At 45.3% G+C, this 21136-nt stretch overlaps 1 protein-coding gene across 4 annotated transcripts in view; it reads left to right on the forward strand.

Moving 5' to 3' along the window:
• The window catches only part of vti1a (vesicle transport through interaction with t-SNAREs 1A), a 70290-nt gene that overhangs the window by 13328 nt on the left and 35826 nt on the right, over positions 1-21136 (forward strand). For 2 of the 4 annotated variants that reach the window (XM_086099408.1, XM_086099406.1), the window contains exons 4-6: positions 468-545; positions 5028-5048; positions 9666-9750. In XM_086099408.1, the coding sequence (XP_085955534.1) occupies positions 468-545; positions 5028-5048; positions 9666-9750 (184 nt within the window). The remainder of the gene's footprint in view (positions 1-467; positions 546-5027; positions 5049-9665; positions 9751-21136) is intronic. The other 2 variants (XM_086099409.1, XM_086099407.1) reach the window with 1 other exon arrangement.

Raw genomic sequence — 21136 nt, forward strand, 5'->3', positions numbered from 1 at the left:
ATATCACCACAAACGTCCCACAGACTTTTCATGATTCCAGGATTTGATTTTACTCGTGCGGGCACCACCCCGTGGCACGAGTTGACCTCGTATGCGAGAACAGCTCCCCCTTCGACTCTCCAGCCGAGCAAGGACCTCTCCCGTACAACAAGACATTCATGTTATGTTTTTCCTCATGTTTAGGGCTGCTGCTGTTTGGCTTAGCTAAATCTCAGCTTTCAGTTTCAAATCGTTTTGACTGCCCTTTAGGTGATTTTAGTTTTTTGTCAGTCCACATTTTTTTTTTGGGGTGCTTCTCGTTTGTCACCCACTTCCATTAGGGGGCCCTCGTGCTTCAGGAATGTCGTTTTCTTGTTCTTCTCAATACAAAAAACAACGGTACTAAGCAATATTTCTCAACCGTCTTTCTCTTTTTTGCCACCCCCACCCCCCACCCCCCCCTTTTCTTTTTTCCTCCCTCCTGGCAGAAAAGGTCACGTATCGCCTACAGTGACGAGGTGCGCAATGAGCTCCTGGGGGACGACGCCAGCTCCTCGGAGAGCCAGGTGAGCCGCTAATCAGCCTCGGCCTGACTGGACACCGACCGGTGTGGGAGGCCGACATCGGGGCCTGGGGGTTGGTTTGGTGTGGTGGTGCTGGGGGGGGGGGGGGGGGGGGGGCGGTAGCGGGCTCCCCTCATCCTTGCCAGATCTGAGGACAACGCCGGCGTATTGTCACCAAGTCATGCGGAAGCAACACTGTTTAATGCAAAGCTGGGCCGACGCGGGGCATGGGACTGGCCAGATTGACAGCACCCACCCGAACGCACGCACGCGCGTATGCACACACAATGCAAAGCAGCAGTTCAATAGCAAACCGCAGTCATGCCGCAGCTGGGTGTCGCTCCGTAATAGGCCCTCAAACACAAACCGATCAAATCTGCTTCTTTGCACATCTGTCAATCGATTAAAAAATAAATAAATCACCCACTAGTGTGTTCAAGTTTACTCTTAGGGGCATTCAGATTATTCATAAAAATTTTTTTTGTACTTTCCTTAAATCTCAGTTTGGCATGTCATGATTTTAAAATATCAGTTCCCTTCACTTGCCTCCCACCCCGACTTTTAAGTGCAAAACAATTGCGCAAAAAACATGCACAAATCGCTGAAGATCTGATTGTTTTCATTCCACAAGCTGTCAAAAACAATCACTCCAAACTCTGCTCAAAGTGCAAAAACAATTCAAGGATTACTCATCACATTGCAATGCTATGAGATCAACAACCAGTGTTTCCTTTCGTACAATTTTGTTTTCGCGCATTAACAAAACTAAAATATTCATTCACAGCGGTTTTGCAAAATAGGTCACGTATGTTCTGATCGCAAAATCCAACTTTTTTTTTCACAATTAGACAGCCCCAATCAAATGTTGTGTTTCTGAGAGTCTAGAAAAGTACAGTAGCAATCATGGAGTGCACAACTCCGGCTTTCTTCCTCGGCCTGGTTCTAATTTGCAAGCTTGTTCAAAATTAGTTGTTATCAGGACAAAAAAAACAGTTTATTGCATAGCAGCTATGAAAATGAGCAAAGCTGAATGTAATGAAAAAGATCATTCAGTCAATTTTATATGATCAGCATTTTTTTTTTTGCGTTCCTATTTGCACTTCACATTTTGTTCCAAGAGTATTTTTTTTAATGCCGAAAATCATAATTTTAACACTCAGAATAAGACAAGAGCTGTATGGAATTATTTAATATCGCGACACACGCACAACAAAACCCTTGCACACAAAAAATGGTAGCGTCTGCTTCATTTCATAAAAAAAAAACAAAACAAACATACCAAAGTAGAATATTCATTCACAACCTTTTTCTTTTTTTTTGCAGCCTTTAAAGTGCAAAATATGTCTCGTGTTGTTTTGTATGCATTCTTAAGTATGCATTCTTAAAGATATAGAAACCTACGCCACACTCACACACACACACCTACACACACACACACACAACTCGGACCAAACCTCTTTCGACTCATTTATAGATTGCGACAATTCAAAATGCAAAATCGTATTAGCCTAAAATAAATGAGATTATATTTAGAAGTAAAATAAGGCACATTTTTTTTCTTATCATCTCCTTATTACCATTTCAATGATCATTCACCATCTTCCAACATATGCCCGCGTGTGTGTGTGTGTGTGCGCGTGTGAGTGTGTTGATACAGGCTGCGTAATTGATATGCATATTTGCCGGCAAATTAGCAAGGCACAAAAGTGATGCGCGCAAGTGGGAAAGGAGATCCGCTGTCACCAATGTCACGTTTGAGACGCTGACGGCCGCCGATCAAGGAGAAAAGAAGAAACGGAAAAGAAAAAGCCCAAAAAGAAAGATTGTGCCGTCTCGTTTGGAATACCATTCATCTATTTTTTTCTTAAATGGCTTTTTGCAGACAGCTTGGGAAAAAATTCAGAGACGACAACAAAACATTTGAATGAGAAATAAAATATGTGCTACATAAGATGCACTATTTTTTTTCAAAATAAGCAATGATAATGCAAAAAAATGTATCTTCAGATCTTATGTGGATCTCAATAGGTTTTAAAAAAATCCCCAAAATTCTTCACAAAAAGATAACTAAACTGGTAGAGTGTGATGATAGAAATCAGTGTGACTGAAAACCCGGAAAAAAATACAGTTAAAATAAACCAGTTTGGCCTAGTTTTGCATTTAATGTTGTTCTTTCATTTCTAGTTCCATTTGTTTCTGAAAAAAGAAAAGAGAAACAAACAACATTAACTACCATAATAATTTGCCAAAAATTTGTATTTTAAAAAAACATTGAGATGCCTCTCAAATGAATTTTGTTTTTATTCGGAATATAATTCAATATAGTCTACCCTAAAAAAATGTAGGTTTTTTTTTTTGTTTAATTATTATTTACTCAGTCAAGAATGAAAGTCGAGTATTACAGAAATAGTAAACCAATATTTTGGGGACTTTATGACTCGTCCTTGGCCTGGTTTTGCATTTAACATCTTGTGTCAATAATTTTTGTGTTGTCATAATGAGAGTACTTATAAATAAATAAATGTATAAAAATATTTTTCTAAAAGGATGGCGGCGATCGGAGAGAGAAGGGACCAGAAGCCGGGGGCAAGGAGGGGTCAACGAAATTGTCGGCCGTTTGTAAAACGGGGGCCCCGGAAGGTGCGGCGTAGGCCCTTGCCGCCACCACCGATCATTACGGCTCCCAAATGTGCTGGTTACAAGGCCAAAGGATTCCCAGCTTAAGGAAATAGGCCAGCGTCCCAAGTTGCGATAATGGCTAAAGGACCATTTAATAGAGTCGCACATTTATTCGTTATCTGTACGCCAGCAGAGGCGGAATTGGCGCTATCACGTGCTAGGCACATTTTTTTTTTTGCCCTCCCCGTCTTTTTTGTTTTTTTTTTCTTCTCCCACACGCACACATAAACGGAACGCCGAATAGTTTCGATTTCAGTGGCAGCAGAAGGCTTGGCCACGAGAGATTGTGCCGGTTTCAGCCGGCACCGACCAGATTTTCCGGAGCTACAAAGGAAGCACATTACCACTTGTGTCGAATTCCGTATTGGGGTAGGGGGCGGCAGAGAAAAAAAAAAGAAAGGGAAAAAAAAATCTTTTGTTGGGGGGGAAAAAAAAATGCTGATTATCATAATGGAAAAATTGCAGCAGTGCAATTTTGAATGCTGGCTGGCTGGCACCACAAAAACACAAGGCGAACACGGCATAATTACGACATTCACGGCGTTCCACAATGCGAGCGGCGTCGTTGGCCGCGCTAAAGACGCTGTCGGGCGAAGGAAAATCAAGCTTAAAAAAAAAAAAACACACTTCTCAAGCAGGCTTTTGTGCAAAGTCCTCCCGTGAGGATTTGCAATCGGTCAGGCGGCACAAACCAGCCTAGAAAAAGTTTTGTTTGGCGGCCCATTGAGCGATCATCAAATCTGCTACACTCTCCAGTGAGCCCCCACATCATCACGCCCCCGCCCCCACTCCCCGGCCTTAGCGTCGTTTTAAACTTTGCCCTTTTAAATAAGCCAATCATGCTGTGTGCATCTTGTTAGCTGCGACCGGCCGGCTCTTTCGGAAGACGCACATTTTGTCATGTTTACTTTGCGTAGTCTTTTTATTCGTGGAAAAGAAAACTAGATGAGTGAACTGCGACGATGAGTTAATGGCAACCCACGCACTCTGGTGTCATTCAAAAACGCATTGTATTCTTCTTTCTTTCTTTTTGCTGATGTACACACCTGTTTGTGGGGGTTTTTTTTGGTGCTCTTCCTGGAATGCTCAAAAACTCCCAAATCTGCAAGAATTGAGTTGGAATTTGTAACAACACGTGATAACGGACCACCAATTTTTCGTAATTGTCGTCGCGTTAAACAACGTTAGCCGCCCATTTCTACGGAAGTTCGCCCCTCTGCGGCGAAAATGGTTTGCTCGTGAATACCGAGCCTCACTTTTCTTCCCCGTGAAATTCATTTTTGATCGACTTCAGTTTCGGTGCCTGTTTTATCAGAAACGTGTCTGACTAATTCCCGTCGCGCCAACGCCGTGAAACTCGGCTACGCGAAATCCCATTCCAGAGAATTTACGCGACTGACAACTGAGCAACGCTAAAGTCCGTGTTTTGACATATTTCGAACAGAGCGTAAGCCCGTATGAAAGTGTGCTCCCTTTTCTCCGGCAACATCCTTCCCCGTGACTTTGCGGCTAATGCTAGCTGATGGTGCCAGGCGGCGCTCTCCACGTCCTTGCCGTCGTTTAATGTGACAGTGCGACGACTTGATCTTTGTTTGTGCACAAAAAAGTCAGCGCTCGGCTGCGTTTAGCGCGTTTGTCTGCTGATTTCCGGGCGCGCGGCGTGCAAACAGAAAAATCGTCAAGGTTAATTTGCACGCGCCGCCGCGTGACGGATCACTCATCGTGGAAATATTTCCTCTCTCATTTCCTTCTCCTCTCTCTCTTTTTCTATCTCGCTCCCCCTTTTGCCTTGCTCTCGTGATGCAGTTGATAAAGTTACGCGAAGAGGTAAGTGCTTCTCTGACTATTTAAATTGCTTTTTTTTTTTCACCCCCACTGTCCCTCCACTGCAATTTCCATTTGCCCTCTTCGTCTGTTGCGCAGAAAATTAAATCGGGCTCATTTGGACCGACTTTGGTCTGAAGCGCTTAAAGGCCAAGTCAAAGATAATGAGTTCACAAAAATGCCAGGTTCTCGAGCTTTTCTTTCTCTCAAACTTAAGACGGTGAAGAGTTTTGCCCCTTTTTTTCAAGCAACGAATCCATAACGTCATCGGTCAACAATCGTTTGCAATATTATCATCCTTCACCACATGCTGTGGTGCGTGTGAGCGAACACGATCCATCGCGTTTCGTCAACGTTGTTGGTTTTGTCATGACGAAAACAACGCACGCAATATTCACACCTATTGACAATTTCGAATCTGCAGTGGATATAAGAAGCCTGTTTTTTGGAATGTGGGAAGAAGCCGAGTACCCCAAACTCGAATCCTTAGAACTTTAAGTCAGACATGCCAAGCTCGGTGCGATATGTTACATTGTTCATATCAATATTTAGCATTTGCTTATTTTTGCCGAAACCCCGTTCAGGTCCTACGAGACGGTTTGCTTTTATTCGCAGGTGCTGCAACGTGCCACCTTTAAACGTTCCAGCTGCTTTTTCTCACTCTCTCTCTCGCCAATCTGCGGAGCTGCACTCCTTTTCATGGTGATTCATAATTTAAGAGTGCCAACCCAACAGGCCCAGATGCTGTGTTGTTTTTTTTAGTTGTCCTCGATTTTGCCTCTCTTCCTCCTACACTTTTGTTAATTTCCTCCTCGCCTCAGGGTCAGGAGACACCTCGCGTTTACCTCACCTGTCGACTCCCCTTTTTAAGCGGCTTCGGTGTAATCGGCCTCGATCGGGTGCCCCCTTTTCGCCGCCAGTCTTCAAAGACTGCACAGCTTATACGCACTTAAGCTTGGCTTTAAAGAAAGAGCAAAAAAAAAAAAACTATACTTTTTTTTTCCTTCACCCATCTCTCTTCAGCTGCAAAACATGTTTAAATATTTAGCAGCCATATTCACAGCTGTTTGACACTTGTAATTCCTCGTCTTACAAGTCCCAAACAAACGGCGCGGAAGATCACACAGTCAGTCTGAATCACAGCTGTCATCATTATTCACTTTGACTCACCCCCTCCTCCTCCGCCCCTTATTGAAATAATAAGGAAATCATCTGAACTTTGGAAAATGGTGATAGAAACCGCCCGTGTTTGATAGTGGAAGAAGGAAGGGAGAAAAAAACGAGGCAGGAGAGTGAAAAAGAAGAGGGGAGAGAGAGAGAGAGAGAGATTTCTTTTGAGCTCCAGCTGCATTGTTCCGGGGCTTCCTGTTAATAACTTACAACTGAGGAGCGTTTCGCCACACGCGCACACACACACACACACACCAAAAACAACAACACAATTTTCGCTCCTCCTCAGATGAAATTGTAGGCGTCAGATGGGGGGAAAAAAGGATGCGCAGATGGAAGGAGTTGCGCTTGTATTTACACAACATTTGGCCTGTAATGTACTGAAAGGCTCGGGCTGAGGTCATTTCTCTTTGTCCTGTAGATTTGGATCGAAAGGCTTTTTTTTTTTAGATCACAACCGCAGGAGTCAGCATTGAATTTGTTGATACCGTACGTAGTAATATCGGTTTTGTTCTTCCTCTGGTATCGATGTCGTACTGTGAAGCCAAAACCATACACTGCATTGCGATACTGACATCAAGTCCCAACCCCGGTTATCGATACTCTGATTTCAATATCAGTATTTTGTCTCACCCGATTATCAATACTCTACTGCTTGTGTTAGCGACCCATCATAGAATGCTGATATCGCTTTTTCATCCCAGCCCTAGTCTTGCTATGGTGCTTTAAGATAATTGTCAGAATCCCATTGATACGGTACTGTAGGTGATAACAATCCAATATAATGATACCAATAATTTGCCTTCCCCGTAGTGTCTACACTGTAGCCTCAGAGATAACCATGCCGTATATTTCCCCATATTTTGTTCAACCCCCTTGTATCGATAATTTCGACTATCCCCTTTCAGGAATTCAAATGAGTAATATATGTCATAAAAAACGGAATTCATTTGCACACTAATGATGCCATGCATCAACTTTAGAAGTGTACTTTCGCCGACAGTTCTGGTGAAAATCGAGATTATAGAATGGCAAGGACTTCTTATTGTCTTGCCCTAAGTGAGGTATTTAAAAAAAAAAAATCCCGGTGGGTTTGTGTCACTATTAGGAGCGTCACAGCGTGTCATTATTGCATTCTTAGCGGCTGAACCCTCACCCTTTCGCCTCGGGTTCTTTTGCCGTCTAACTTGGGGCGCATTATTCTTAATGATCACACATGCGCGCACACACACATCCAACTCTGCCACCTCCAGCGAGCTACCTTCCCCCAACCCCTCACCACCCACCCCCGGCCCAGAACGGAGGAAGAGAAGCGAGAGCGATTCAGGGGGAGAAGGCTTTGAAGTGGCTTCCCATCGCAGCGAGTCTGCCGGCCGTCTCTCCCCGAGACGTGTCACCTTTTGCCAAGAGGGAATAGAAAAATCACGTTTCCGATGGTAATGATAACATACTAATCACTTGGGCTTCTTTGAAGAAGCCTGGGGAGTGCGCCACTCTGTCAGTGTGCCCGTGCGCGCACTGCAGCCACGGTCGAGGTGTGTTGGCTTCGACATCGCGCGTCAATACGTGGTCGCCGCCGCCTCAGCTCTTCCGTGGGGGCTCATTATATAGCCAAACACGAGGCTGTCGCCATCCGCCAAAGCCGCGCCACTGCGCCACCGCCTCCAATTTCCACGCCAAAAAAAACAAAAAACAACTCACTTCCTGCCGCTTGCTCTCTCCACATATCTTTAGCCTGCCCTTGCTTTTAGCGACGAAAAAAAAAGCCACTCCTGTATTTGAAACATCTGATATAGAAGCCGAGGGAAAGAAGGAGTTCTCTATTTTCCTTCGTACCTTCATTTACAAATATGAAAATTATCCCTACCCCTAGTATCGAAGAGATACTGATATATCTAGTATCATTTTTTTGTTGATCTCTCCCAAGTTTTAATGCTGTCCGGCGAGAGCTCGCAAAACATTTTTTCACGGCAAATTCTTTTTGAAAACAAGTCATTTCCTCCGCTGCCTCCCTTGCCATCACATTCACATTTGCTCCATCCCCCCCCCCCCCATCCTTAGCATGCACTGGCTTTTAGCGACTAAAAAGCCACTCTGCGCTATTTTAAATGACATCTGTCAAGAAGATGGAAGCCAAGTTCTCTCCATCCCCTTCGTCTTATTGTCAAACTTTGAAAAGTGTGTCGACTCATTTGCAACCTTTCTCGCGTGTTTTCCCATTTCCTCTGAGTGATTAGCTGCTACGTGTTTTGACAGCGAAACCCACTCACCAGATTTTATTTCCCCCCGCTCTCCCTGTCCCCTACGCTCATGTGGTGGGCATCAACTCGTTTCAGTTTGTTTTTGGGTGTCAACAAACGTCGCATATTAGAGAGGCCATCAAACGCCGACCCTGTTTGTGTAAACATGGAAGTCTCGCATCCTCGTGATCTTCAGTGTGCTCTAGTGAAGGCGGTGGAAATCAAATATATTTGGTGCCCTGACAGCTAATGCAACGACACAATATCAATACTATACCGTAAAAACCTAACGTAGATTGCAGGATCTACATTTGGCCCCAAACGATAAAGATACACATCAATACATTAGTATCAGTAAACGACCGTATGATATATGGTGAGATATGGTGTCGACTGGATGAGAGCTAACTTAATGATACATCACAATATCGACAATTTCCCCCTACCTGTGGTGTTGACTTTAAAAGATAGAGAAACGATACATCGACGTATCGGTATTTTGTCCGACCTCAGTACTGATATCGTACCGGTCCTTGAGACCCGACAAGATCACACATTGCACTCTCGATATTTGGTTCCATCAAGTATCTTCGATACTATGTTGTCTGCGCTGACGATATGATCCATACGGTCGCGAGCACTGTAGATATTTTATCCCAGACTTGTATTGGATCAGTATCGTGCGAGCTACTGTGACGATACATCACAAAGGTTACATGTTGTCCTATCCCTTATATTGATGCTGTGCAATGTGAACTAAAGGTAGAATACGTCACAAAATTGATATTTCATCCCACCTCAAGTATCAATACGCTACTGTCGCCGCTAACAATACCAAACATGGCAATATCAATATTCTGCCTTCTCGACCTCTCGATACAACTGTGTCCAATGTATACATTTTAAGTCTCCTTGTATTTGTTCAGTCTCTTAAAGGGTCCTAATGACCTCGGTATCGATGCTTTCGTTGGTCCGCGAATGGTTAAATGTTGTCATTGTCATCGCCGACATGCATGCGCTTGCTATTCCACGAGCACATTAAAAACATTGTTATCCGTGAAGGTTATTGGCAACCTTGGCGCCGCTGCGTCGGTCATGCCGCGTTTAGGCTTGGCGACGTGTTTCTTTTGAAATGCGTCCCAGCGCTCTCTCTCAATCAATGTTTGTGTTTTTCCTCAACGTTTTCTCCATTTTGTTGTTGTCATCGTAGAGAGCGCATCTGTTGGACAACACAGAGAGGCTGGAAAGGTCATCGCGACGACTAGAGGCCGGCTACCAGATTGCGGTGGAAACCGGTACGTCGTCTTGTTTTGGATTGGGGTGCGATTCTGTGAGGGATGAGTGAGCGGCAGCAAATTGCCTCGCTCAGATGAGAGGTAGGTGGAAATGTGTGTTTGTGTGAGCGGGTGGGGGGCAGGGGAGGAGGATTGTGGGAAGGGTGATGTTTGGCAGCGAAGTATATATATAAAAAAAGAAAAAAATGGTTCCTTGACGCCTGATGACATTTTCGGGTGCACATCAAAGGTGAGGCAGGCTGAGAGTGAGAAAGCGAGCGACACATCCCAAAGAGGAAAATTCATGCATATGCCGCACCACACTGGGTGCGTCTTGCGTGTGCGTGTGTGTGTGTGTGTGTGTGTGTGTGTGTGTGTGTGTGTGTGTGTGTGTGTGTGTGTGTTTGGGTGTTTTATTAATTCTTACAAAAATAAACTTTCGAATTCAGGTGGAAGATTTTATAAATAAAACATCTTCAAACCAAACTTATTAATAAGGTTGTTTTTTTTCAGCCTATAATTCCATCACCTCATTTGGTTCTTAAATAGATTTAACCAGTTTGCGTCAACTTTTTATTTTATTTTTTTTTGTATCCCGTCTCGTTTTCCTTGCCACGCCGTATTCCTCCGAGAGGTATCAAAGGCGAGTTCTTCAAGTGTCGTTCCGCGGCTTCCGTTGTAGTTTTCCAGAAAGTTTGTCAATTTACACTATAAATGGCGCGCGTGCGACATTGACACATTGAATAATTCAAGTTGAGGGAGGACTACAGACTTTTGTATTTTTCTGCTCGTGTAACTATTCATGGGTACATAAATACAAGCCGCCGGATGCTTAAAAATGCGCGTAAACCGGCGTCGTCATCCATGCTGCAAATTCTGCGAAAGCCCCGCAGAGCAAACGCAGTTACTTGGATCTTTTATCTGTGGAGGGACTCGGCGCTGAGTGTTCAGGAATAAGCACGAGCAGGACATAACTGGACAAATCACGAACAAATGTATACAAACTCACTGCAACAAAATAACGTTTTGAGGAAAATCGCGTTTTGAAGCGGTCGCTTGACTTGTGAACTCTGACCCTCTCTGTCACCGCTGGTCGACTCATCCAAGTAAAATCCCGCGGAGGTCCCGCGTGCACCGACGGCAGGGTGCGGTGGTCGGCTGTTTGGTTGCGGGGGCGGATGGAAAGCAGGGGGTTGATGCCTCGCCCCGGCGCATTTAATCTGTGACCCCTCGCTTTACTCGCCTGTCGATCGCAGCCCTGTGCTCAGCTGCGCAACCTGAAATGGCGACGCCTGCTCGGGTCAAACAAGCGATGCATCTGCAACAGAGAAGAAGGATACGCTGGGAATAGACAGCGTGCCGCTTTCCACCGCCGCAAGAATTTTTCTCGCCCGCTCTTGGATAGAAATGCGAAGCATAAAGAATAAAGCATCGAGAATAAAAACAGGTTGCTTAAAAATCGCAGTTTGCCACGTAACCATGGTTATGGTTTGGTTCAGGAGCCAAATCCAAAATAGAGCACTTGTTTTGGCGGAATGTTTGAATGATGACGTGACGCCGTTCGAAACAATGACGTGCAGCCTTCAGCGTAGCGCTGGCCGTGACGATTCCGCAAATCGTAGGCTGAGCTGCACTGTATTTGTTTGCGCACGTACTTTTCTTCTTGCGCTTTACATCCGTTTTTGTGAAGGAGCCGTACCGAAGGATCCCAATGTTTTTATCCCGTACTTTGACACGGACGACACACGTATGGCGTCTGTTTTAGGCAAACATGGGCGAAAGCGACAGGTGGCGCCACAAGTCGTTTTTGAGCCGTACCTGAGCCAATCAGAAGCCTGAAGAAAGTCCTATGGGGGAAAACGCGCAATCAAGTCCACAGTTGAGGAAAGCAGGGAAAGAACGGCGAGCGGAAATATCAAATGAGCAAAACAAAGCGCGGTGCAGCATTTCAATCATTCATGTCATTCATCCAATCGGACGTCAGCTGTGTCCAGATGTGGTCATTATCTTGCGCTCATTCAAAGTTGCGGCCCACGTTCTCACGGCGGGGCCCTTTGAGAAATGCAATTGACCGCCGATCGAGAAGTGGAAGTTTGAAATCTATTTCAGAGAACAAAGAAACGGTGGTGAAATTCCGCTTTTTCTTTTTCTTTTTTTCTCCCCCTCCCGACTCGAGCGTCGTCTCTTGTAATGACCGCGAACAAAAAGCCGGGATGCTTCTGGGTCAGATTTAAAGGGAAGGGAGGGGGTGCACTTGTTCTAAGAAAAGACGAATCTTCACCATGTATCATCATCACATTTTAGCATTTGTGTTTTTCTTTCTTGTTTTTTTCCCCTCTTTTTAAACTATTCTCAGCGTCTCGCGTGTATTTAAAGAAAACAAAGGCTTGTCAAGAGCGGTGAGAGCCCTCAAAGGGATAGCGAGTACACTCTTTGGACACGCGGCGCTATTTATTTACCACACACGGACCCCCTCCCCAACACACTGACAAGCAGGCTTTTCTGTTTCTCTCATAAATAAAGTATAGAAGTTCGTTAGTGAATAAGAACAAAAAAAAAAAAGAAAAAAGGCAAGTGGCCGCAACAAGCAAACGTGCATAGCAGTTAGCTTTGGCTTGGAGAAAAATGTATATATAAAACCGCTCTTAACTATTCATCTAATATAAGATGTAGAATTGTAAATAACAAAGCTCAAGGGCAATTTCCAATCTGGCTCAGGAGAAAAACCTGATGGGTGGATGTACACGTATTCTTGAATTCAGATTTTCTGTCATTTTAACAACAACAAAAAAAAGAAAAATAATTTCATTGTATTTTTTTGTTTTGTTTACAATAGTAGGACATGACAGGGGCTCCTGACATTCATCTAAATTAAAGAGACGAATAAGAAATTGTCATTTTTCGTAAACATTAATATATATATATATGTGTGTGTGTGTGCACACACACAGCTCATTTGGGATTGATTTCACTCCCGTTTCGATAAGCCGAGTGGTTTAGGCTTTGCTGCCTTTACCCCCCCCCCCCCCCCCCCCAAAGTTTACGGCGTGCCAGGTAGAGAGCAGCACCGCGGGCCATCAACTTTATTAGGATTGTAGATAAGCTGATTAAAGCTTGTCAATCAAAGGTTCCAGAGACTCTCAATCAGAGTCGGGGGGGGGGGGGGGGGGGAGACGCACCACATTGTTTCTTTCTATCCGCCTTTCCTGCTCACTCCCTCTTGATTATTTATTTATTTATTTATTTTGTCATAAATCATTGAAGCGAGCAACAAAGTGGCAGCAGTAGCAGAGGCTAAGCTAAGCAAGGGCGCTGTGATGATGTGACGACACTATTAAAGGCCGCACCGGCTTGTGTTAAAGCGCTTTGATTTGGGGCGGCGGCTCTATTAGACGGAGGGATGCAGGCGGGCGGGCTGCGAAGAGTCGGCGCCACACCAAAAGATTAGTCGGCGGCCGGAACAAAACCAGAAACAAACAAACCAACAACAACAACAAAAAAAAAGAGACAACTAAATATGGCATTTACACAATTTGTGCTCGTCCCCCGTCGTGCAGGGATTCCCAAAATGGGCTGAGCGCAAGATTGAAAGTGGGCCTTGCTATGTGTGAGCGTTCGAGACCAACCCCATCTATATATACAGTATATATATTTTTTGTCATAAACGCCTATCTTAATATTTTAAAGCCTAACTATCATCAGTCTTTGTCAAATGGAAGACTGATTGGGAGATTCGGCAGCAATGGCGAATAAGTGGAGAGCTTTCCAGTAAGCATCCCTGGTGGCTAATATCACATTTAATATTATCATCTTAAGTTTCCCCTCATTGCTTTCAGTTCAAGTCAGCAGTAGTCACTCCCAGTTCCACCACCTGAAAGTACCCTGGCACAGATTCTCTCCAAACTTGATAACAAGGTCTACTGCTCACCGGGGAATTACTGTATTTTTTTTTTCTCGCCAAGCTGGAGTCTGTTGATTCAGCGCTTCCCGTCCCATTGAGGGCTCCGTATGCTAGCTGGCTTTTGTGTACCGAAGGCCTTTTGTCCAGCGGCACCTCAGCGAGCGCAGTTGAAGCGTAAAAATTTTTTTTTCCCTTTTTGCCCCTAAATCCCCGCGGAACAGCTCAGTCCGAGGGTGTCAAAGATAATGGCGATTTATTGCGGCGCTCGGCTTTCTCATTGGCCCTCGTGCCCCTTTTCCATTCGCCAGCCGTCCCTTCCTCCTCAAACAGATTAAAATTAAGCCGTAAACATGTGAGGACGGAATTAACACGTTTAGCCAGTCTCCTCGTCCCACATCCCATTTTCGTTGCGGCTGATCCCCGTCGCCGCCGCCGAAAAAGGGACGACGCCGCTGCAATTTTAATGACTTGCGACCGCTTTTTTTGAAGTCCACATGAAAAAAAGAAAAAGCGTGCGCTCGCTGTTTGTGGCGGCGCTAGATACGGCGGGGGACGAGGCCCGGGCCCGTGATTGGCGGGAGGACACGCGCCGCAGGCTCGGACTCCGGGGCTCCTCGATAGCATCGGTGTCATTTTCCTCTTCTCGATAAGACCGCGTGCTGACAAGGTCCGATTAGAAGGGGTGGGGGAGGGAATAATTACAGCATTGCCTTTCATCTGGCGATAAACAGCATGCCGGCGGCTGGATTTTTTTTTTTTTTAAAGAGCTGAAGCATATACATTCAGGAAATAGAGTTAACTAAATTTGAAGAAAAACACACTTGCCCCCCAACCACCCCCTTCCTTCTTCAAAACATGATTTTTCTTTTTCTTTTTTTTTTTTTCTTCCAAGGCCTCCTTTTCTCAAAGCTGTGAAATATTTACATCCTGGCTCTGGGCGCCATTAATCTAACAATTATCAAATGACGCCCTATTCCGTGTGAACACACAATGCTACGTTGCGGCGGCGTACCAAAAGAGTCATTGATTATGCTATACCTCAAGGAGTGTCCTTTTGTTTTGGATTTATTTATTTTATTTTACTTTTTTTATTTAAGCAGCCGAATGAAAAGAGAATATGCAAAGCACATTGTGGAACATAGACAACAAACAGCGAGCGTGCGGGGAGGAAAAAGTCATGAAATAGATCTGTATGAATTATAAAATATGGCAGGTGGCACAAAACTTGGAAAAAAAATGTTAGATTTATTTAACCTTTCTGTTCGTGTTGTCTTAATAGCGAGATTGTCCCCTGGGTCAGTTTGACCCGAATCCTCTGGCACAATACACCAGAAATGTTCCTGGGTCAATATGGCCGCTAATTTTTAACCATAAACCAATTAAATTATATATTTTAGGGGGAATTATTGGATGATGGCAGTAATAATGAGTCAACAAAATATTTGAAGTCTATGAAAAAGCGTTTTTTTTGTTGTTGTTTTTTTTTAACAACATAACAGCATATTGTTGTCTTGGTGTATAGACAGATGTGCTTGTAGGACTGACTAATCCACTTCTTCCCCTCATCCAATCGGTAGTAGATTCCAAACACCTGCTCACACCTGTGTCTTAAAAAATGGGCAAATATAGTTTTCTATTTTTAGGTCACAATGAGTAAAAAGACCCCCACACGCCCCAACACGCACATGCACACTCCGAGCCTTGTTGCATGCACAAGAAAAAGTGTAGCATTGACCTCTGGCTGACACGGAGAGAGCTGGAGGAGGGAGGGAAGCGTCGATGGGAGGAGGGGGTGGGGGGCTGTGGTGGAGGGGGGCAGCAGTGTGGTGTTGGGTGGTGGTGGTGGTGGTGGGGCGGGGGGTGGGGGGTTGTTGGTCGTAGGAAAAAAGAAGGAGCCACACAGCGAGCAGAGAGTCGAGACAACAACTGTGAAGAGCGGCGCAGGGTTCAAGAAAAGCAGTTTCAGAAGGAAATGGGAGACAAAAGCGAGGACTCTGAGCCCCCCCACGGGCGCTTGAAAGGGCCACTACATCTGAGGCGCCCGCCGCTATATTTAAGAAAAAAAAGGGGGGGGGGCGGAAAGGGAGACCCAAGTGGGAGAGAGAAACAATGTAATCACGACTCGATGGATGACAAACTATCATATTTTTACCATGAAACGAGCATTTTAGCGTAACATTTTTTTTTTAATCCAAAAGACCACCTGAATGGAACCTTCCTTCTGTTTTAATTCCACCAAAAAGTCCATATGCCATTTATGAATCAAATGTTTATTATCTCATAGCATGTTAGTCAAATATATTTTGAAAAATTACTCAAGGGGTTTTATTTGATTATAGAATTTAACGCTGGGCCTGAAACAAAAAGAAACCAAAAAAAAGTTAAATGTATCTAAAAAGGCAATTGCTGATGCTTCTTAAATTGGAATCAAATATCGATTTCACTTGGTCACTAATCCCAGTGTCATCATCAATTTTTGATATTACATATACGTGTGTAATTCAAATTTCATGATACATTATATAAATACTAAATATTAATTAAGATAATGTTTTTTTTTCTATATTGAGTAATTGGTAGTTCAAAACAAATCTAAAAACAGTTATGGAACAGTAAAAGCAGATTTCAAGAAGCAATATTTGAGTTTGATTGCTTTTGTCTATTTTTTTTCTAATCTCCATCTCAGATAATCACTATAAATATTCGGACCAAAATTACGAAGATGCATGATTCATAAATGAATAAGCAAGCCCATGTAAAAAAAAAAAAAAAAACGATGATGCACGTCTTTGTTTTACACTCTTGAGGATGCAGCAGTTTTGCCGTTTCGCCACAAATCTTTTGTGTTCTTTTAAGCACGTGCGGACCTGATAGCCTCACTTTTGCAACGTGACACCTTTTCAAATGTAAAAATAATAATTAAAAAAAAAAGAAAGAAATGGACAGTGCAGCAGCATCTGTGAAGTTAAAGTGCCTTCGGGAAGTCCCGCGAAAGAAACGCGCATTTTCAACGCCGGCCACGAGCTCCTTCCTCATCTGCTTGTGCCTGGGCTTCCTATCCGCCCAGGCACATTAAATGTCTCCATCTGTCCTCGCGTCTCCTCAATAGGACGGCCCAAGGACCTCCAACCGTAAGCCCCCCCCCCCCCTCAATACACTCTTCCCTCGAGCGTGTCAAAGGAGCGTCCCGCTTTTGCCGTCCCAGTGCCCATCAGACGGACTAGCCGCCTGTTTAAGACACCCAAGCAAGATGAAACGGAGCCGGGCCGGGATATCAGCTGGCCGGCCCATCTGCCCATCCGTGGCGGGAGGGGCACAGCGGGGACTTGGTTTCGGAGTGGGTGGGAGGCCGGGTAACCTCAGAAGTGCTCGGCGGTGGGTGCTCCTCGAGCCCGCTTACGTGACTCCCGCCGGCGTTTTTAGGTGGACGAAAACAAACCGATTTGGGTTTGTCCCATTGTGGCCACAGACGACGACGACGTTTGCTAACCTGACCGGTGCTGCTCGTATGCCACCCGAACACGTCATCATCGCCCACTGCCAGTCACAGCTTCAGGACAAAAACAACTCTTTAACCATTCTGGGTTGTTCCCTCGAAGAAGCAAACAAACAAACAAACAAAAGCTTTCAGGAGCAAGGCAAACGCTTTTGTCACTGGAAGGAATCTTCGGAGGCTGCCGCTCGAGCGCATCACACAACCGGAGTCAAAGCGACTTATTTGCCCGGCTTGTTATCAAAAACACAACTCTCGTTGCCACGCCGGGGCAAAGCGAGCAAAAAGCTTTTGTCTTCGAGGTGGGCTAACCGTAGCGCTGCTGCCGCTGGAGCGTGTCGCTCAGCTTGAGTCTCTTAGAAGATGATATTGTTTGCCATCATTTTACCAAAAATAACACAACTATTCTTGCTTTACTGGGGCAAAAGAAGAGAAAGCTTTTTGTCTTGGGAAGGGGCCTAACCTTCGCGGGGCTCAACCGCTGCTGCTCGAGTGCGTCACACAAGAAACGGTGGTCTCGTTTTTAAAAGACAAAGCCCTTAAAAAAAAAAAATCTAGATATTGTTGCCATATTGAGACAAAATAAGGGGAGGCTTTTTTTTTCCCCCTGTGGGAGGCAGGTAACGCTCTGTGGCTACTACCCGAGCGTGTCACCCTCAGTCACAGTTAAGGCGACACCAAATGCACCCAATTTGCTTTGTTACAACGGGACCAAAGACAACAACAATTTCCCAAAGCTTTTGTCTTTGGGGAGGAAGGTCACTCCAGGACTGCTCCGTGGTTGCTACTCAAGCGCATCACCCTGAGTCGCAGTGTAAAAAGAAAACGACTGGGTTTTGTCTTCATGTGGCAACAACAACAAAAAAAAAAAAATATTTTCCTGATAAGCCCGAGCCGAACAAAAAAAAAACAAAAAAAGGCCAAGCCTCGGTGAGCGCTCTGCTACTACTACTCAAGCACATCACCCTGAGTCACAGTTTAAACTAATAAACAAAATTCATGTCATATTTCTCCAAAGACAACAAAAACTTCCCATCTGAGGCGCAATCACATCAACCTTTTGTCTTGGGGGCAGGGGAGGGGTAACCGCTACCTGGGCACGTCGTGCAACTTGAATGACAGTTTTAGACAACAAAACAAATTCTGGGTTTTTTTGTTGGGTGGCGGTTTCTTTTTTTTGTTGTGTGTGTGTGTGTGTCAAAAACGACCCCAAAAATACATCTAAATTAACAACTACAATGACTCGGCCCTGTATCGTTCTCGTTTCGTAGCTCGTTGATGTAGCAGAACCAGAACCAGAACCTTCCGTAAATGCTCTTTGAAAGCCAAGCAGTTTTTAATTCCTCCTTCCTCTCGCCCTCTCCCGCATTCTATTCTCCGATAGATAGGCTGCGCCCTTGAGCTGCCGAAGAAAGTGGCGCCGCCTGCTCTCACCACAAAGTGCTTGAGGGGAGTGCGCCTGGATACACACGCAGACACACACCAATCATTTGGACGGGTGTGTGAGCCCAAGTTCCTAAAAAGAGAAGGCGAATAGAAAGTAGTTACTCATCCACCCCTGCTTTTGCCAAGTGTAGCGGCACATTCATACATGAGCACGTGTGTCCTAAAGTCATATGTTCATTCCGGATTTAGAAGAGAGAAGCGAATCGGGCGGGCGGGGGGGGGGGGGGGGGGAGAAAAAAAAAGTCCTCCTGTGTCCTGCACTCTAATGGCTCTCGTGTCAACTTTGACTGTTGACTAGCAGGTAGAAATTGGCGGCTAAGTGGCCGACATGGTCCCCGACGCTCACATCAGTCGGAGCCTCGCCGCGTGAGACGTGTGCCGCTAATCCTGAAGGGCTGATGTATGCGCAGCTCGGGTAGCGGCAGGGCCGCTCGGCTCGGTCCTTCCCCGAGCGCGTCTCTGATCTCGGGTTAGTCGAGCATCAATCAAGGCCAGCCGCCGCCCGCTTTTTTTAAATTTTATATATTTTTTTTAAGTGGACTTGTGAAGGACTGGCTAAGGTGGCCTAAGGGACCCGTTTGCTTGGTCTGGACCGTCTCGCGATTTGATGTGAAGGTGCACGCGGTCGTGGCAACACGCAGAATTCATGTTGACTTTTTAATGTCGGGACAGTTACATGAACAACAACCGGAGAAGCAATGACCCCCAAATTTTAACGAAGAAACTGCACCTTTTCCTTTTTCAGACATTTATGGACAGGGGTAGCCAGCGGGGTCTGACAATCAAAGGGAAATATACAGCGGTCTCCACGAGGCTGCAATCGGCGTGCGTTATCCCGCGCGGACGTTTCCGCAGTCCGTAGCGTCGCCTGCCAATTTTCCCCTCGGTTCCTGTGCTTGAAGTCAGGTATTGTGGAGCTTTTAATGAGCTGTTTAGACGTTCAGGCCCTGACCAGCGGTCCTGCCGATAATTCTTGTGAAAGACCGAATGTATGGAATTCATGCAAATGCAGAGCAAAGGGAAATGCCTTTCACACACACATGCACACGTGCACTTGCATTCACACAAAGGACATGGCGCTGATTAAAATCTTGTATTGTTTCCGCGGTGACACCCCCCACTCCATTACTGTTCATCTTTCACAGTCCTTATATATCGCAGATATTTTAGCGATTGTTTTTAATGGGTTTTGGTTTACTCTGGGTCTACATCCTTTTGTTTGTTTGTTTGAAGCTATCTTGGGTGAGTCTGGAACGTGTCCCCCCCCATTATAAACGACGGTTCTCTGTCTGAACGTCCATCAATGAGATGTACTTCCCGACACGTATAGACTTCGTGAAGCAGTGTGGTCATGTCGCACCAGTCACGTTGGTTCAAATTCCTGAATCAAATCATTCCAAAATGTTAGTCTGGACTCTTGAAAGATTTTTGTCTTGGTTTCATCTTTATCTTGACTTGGTCTTGGACATCTCTAAGACTTACTTTGGAGTCCCCAAAATTTTGTTCGTGACTTTGTCCTGGTTTATGTGGTCTTGATTACGCCACGACGACTCGCCACCTGTTTTTACAGTCGTGAAACTGTCAAAACCCCAAACGTTATTGATCCAAACCAATTTCTATGAATGCATCATTGGATCTAAGCACCTTTTGCTGTTGTACTTTTGCTCCCAAGCCATTTTCAACAGTCACTTTTCAGTCAACTTTGAGCATTGGCACGAGTTTAGGGAGTTTGGGGGCTGAAGTCGCGTGGTGTGACGGGGGCGTCTTGAGCCACCTGGATTATTTGGGCCAAACATGAGGAGCCCGTGTCTGTCCGGGCCCCTCTTCTCTCCACCGCGGGGCCTCCGAGCCATGAGCAGAAGGTGCCTCCTCACAACTCGCACCTGAGCTCCTCCCACCTTGGGACTGAGCCCTTCCACAGCCACGCCGCCTCCCTCATTCTCGCTCGTTCACTGTCCTCCGCATCCTCTCCCTCCCAGGCTGTGGCCTGGCCTACTTTTACCACTCGCATCATTCCGGACCCTTTTGATGTCGACTTTGTTGGCCCTCTCCGCTAACCATGTGTACAGTACTCTCAAAAAAAAAAACACCCCCCTTGGCTCATTGGAGTTTGTTTATGACGATACATTTCACACCCAGCATTGCAGATCGGCTACAAAGTGAGCATTATCTGCGCTCATTATCAAGAGCAACTTGAAAGTTGGCCTTTTCTTTTCAACGCCGCAGAGTTTGTTGTGAATGGCTTTTCCTCGTCTTAGATCTTGTGTGGCGTCTTATTCATGTGAGGTGACCAGCAGTAAGCCGGCGTCAGCCAAAATCACAAAGGTTGCATGTCCTAAGTAGGGATGCCGCCGATCTGTTGATTATTTCAAGTTTATTTGTGAAGGTGATTTTCTCTCCCCCCCCCCCCCCCCCCTCCCTTTGGAAAGCCAAAGCTGGTCCGTCATTGAACTCCCCGTTTCGGTCTTGTGACATATTTTCTTGAAGACAGTAATTGTCACAGTTCAAAAGCCAGAATGTATGCTACGTTGTGGGCTGTGGTTGTAATTGCTAGGGAATTCCGAGTG

This window comes from Hippocampus guttulatus, chromosome 19 (genome assembly GCF_054856545.1).
Source record: "Hippocampus guttulatus isolate MCC_2025c chromosome 19, RoL_Hgut_1.0, whole genome shotgun sequence".
Taxonomy (NCBI): Eukaryota; Metazoa; Chordata; class Actinopteri; order Syngnathiformes; family Syngnathidae; genus Hippocampus; species Hippocampus guttulatus.